The sequence below is a fragment of the Vigna unguiculata genome, chromosome 3 (assembly GCF_004118075.2).
Source record: "Vigna unguiculata cultivar IT97K-499-35 chromosome 3, ASM411807v1, whole genome shotgun sequence".
Taxonomy (NCBI): Eukaryota; Viridiplantae; Streptophyta; class Magnoliopsida; order Fabales; family Fabaceae; genus Vigna; species Vigna unguiculata.
The window spans coordinates 42,902,256-42,904,545 of record NC_040281.1 but is presented as its reverse complement, the minus strand read 5'-3'; the positions used below and the strand labels follow the sequence as shown (position 1 = coordinate 42,904,545).

Sequence of the window (2,290 nt, the reverse complement as noted above, 5' to 3'; positions counted from 1 at the left end):
ATAACATTATTATAAGTAAAAGTTATAAACGATAAAAATTTTAATTAATTACATCAATAATTTTAATTTATGTAAATATAAACAATAAAAATAGTAAATCGTCACTTAAATAACTATTTTAACGTAAAGAAAAACAAAAAAATGAATAACTACCTCGATATTATCTAAATCTGTAAATCTGATAAAAAAATCCAACAATCAAACAAAAACCTACAAAACTACAAACAAAGTACGATTAAAGAAAAAGTACTATTCTTCTCACCCTTTTTCTTTTCTCCATGTAATAAACAGAACATATGCATTGCAGAAGCTTCTGACACCCGTGAAGCCACTCACCCAAAAGATCTCTGACACCATTCATTGTAGAAAAAAAAGTGAGTTAATGTTCAAAAAAGAACCCATTAATCCAAGCTCTTTCATCCTTCACCGTCTTCAACCACAAAACTCAAACTCAAAAAATGCTCTCTCTCACACTCACTTCCCTTCACCTTCACATTCACCACTTTCTAATTCTCTCACTGTTCCTAACCCCATTCGTTACCGATTCAGCCACGCATTGGAGCGACACCCAGTTTCTCAAAGAACTAAAGAACAACCTTCACCCTGTTTCCGTTACCCCAGGCTCCTGCATCTTCTCCTGGGACTTCTCCTATGATCCCTGCGACAACCTTTTCACCGACAAGTTCACGTGCGGCTTCAGGTGCGACGCCGTCGTTTCCGGAACCACTCGACTCACCGAACTCACACTCGACCCCGCTGGTTACTCCGGCACGCTCTCCGCCGCCACCTGGAACCTCCCCTACCTCCAAACTCTTGACGTCTCAAACAACTTCTTCTCAGGCCAAATCCCCGACTCCTTCTCCAACCTCACTCGGTTAACTCGACTCGGTTTATCGAAAAACTTCCTCACCGGAACTATACCCTCTTCCTTATCCTCCCTCTCTAACCTTCAAGAGCTTTACCTCGACAACAACAACCTCCAAGGACCGATCCCCGTCTCTTTTAACCGCCTCACCAACCTTAAACGCCTCGAAATGCAGTCCAACAAGCTAAACGGCGTCGTTCCCGGTTTGAGCTCTCTGAACAATCTTTACTTCTTGGACCTAAGTTTCAATCTTTTCACCGGAGGGTTCCCCTCCGGGCTGCCGGAATCTCTGGTTCAGATTTCAATGCGGAACAACAGCTTAAGCGGCGCGTTGGAACCCGAATCTCTGAGGAACTTGAACTACTTGGAAGTGGTGGATTTGAGTGGCAACAGGTTAACCGGCGCCGTTCCGTTTGCGCTGTTCGAGCTTCCCTCGTTGCAGCAGGTGACGCTCTCTTTCAACGAGTTCTCGCACATGGAAGCGCCTTACGCTTTGGAAATGCGAAGCGGGGTTATAGCGGTTGATCTGAGCGACAACGAGCTTGGGGGGTTTCTGCCGTTGTTCCCGGCGTTGATGCCGAGGCTTTCGTCTCTGTCGTTGGAGAACAACAGGTTCGTGGGAATGATTCCGACCCAGTACGCGTTGAAGACCGTTTTCCCCGAGGCTGGGATAGCTCCGTTTGAGAGGCTTCTATTGGGGGGAAACTACTTGTTTGGAGCTATTCCGAGTCCTCTAATGGCGCTTCAACCGGGTTCTGCCATGGTGAGGCTTGTGGATAATTGCTTGTATAGGTGTCCTATCAGTTTCTTCTTTTGTCAGGGAGGCCAACAAAAATCATTTGAAGAATGTAAGAGATTTAGCCGCTTCATTCCCTAGATTATGCCTTTCATCTACATTTTCATGTCTCAACTTTGCTGCCATGCTCTTTCTTCTTTCTTCATTTCTTACACTCTGCAACTTTTCCACCTTCTTCCTCCTATTTCTTCTTTTATGAAGTTTTCTCTATTTTATATATTCAAGACCACATTCAACTAAATATCTATTACATCCTTGAATGAATTAGTTAATTTTAATTAATACATTTTACTTTATCATAATTAATCTATAAAATTAAATGTTTTAAATAGTAGTTATATTTAATCCAGTTAGTAATAGTTTGAGGAATAAGTTTTTATATTATTAATGACTTGATAAATACATATACTTTTAAGGACAACAGGTAGATTTTTTGATAATAGATTTCAAAATAAATTAAATATAAATTAAATATAAACTTTAGTAAATAATTTTGTCTTTTTAATAATGAGGACAAGAACAAATTTCTGTTTATGTTTTCAATATTTCACAAAAGTATTGTTCTGTCATTATTTTAGGTGATAAGTTACTCATATTAACACTATATCACGTTATGTTGATAAATATTG

At 39.9% G+C, this 2,290-nt stretch overlaps 1 protein-coding gene across 1 annotated transcript; it reads left to right on the top strand.

Moving 5' to 3' along the window:
- Nucleotides 1–203: 203 nt before the first annotated feature.
- LOC114176947 (probable LRR receptor-like serine/threonine-protein kinase At4g36180) lies at nucleotides 204–1,877 on the top strand. The gene has a single exon (XM_028062151.1). The coding sequence runs from the start codon at nucleotides 459–461 to the stop codon at nucleotides 1,740–1,742; it is 1,284 nt and encodes a 427-aa protein (XP_027917952.1). The 5' UTR covers nucleotides 204–458; the 3' UTR covers nucleotides 1,743–1,877.
- The last annotated feature ends 413 nt before the right edge of the window (nucleotides 1,878–2,290 follow it).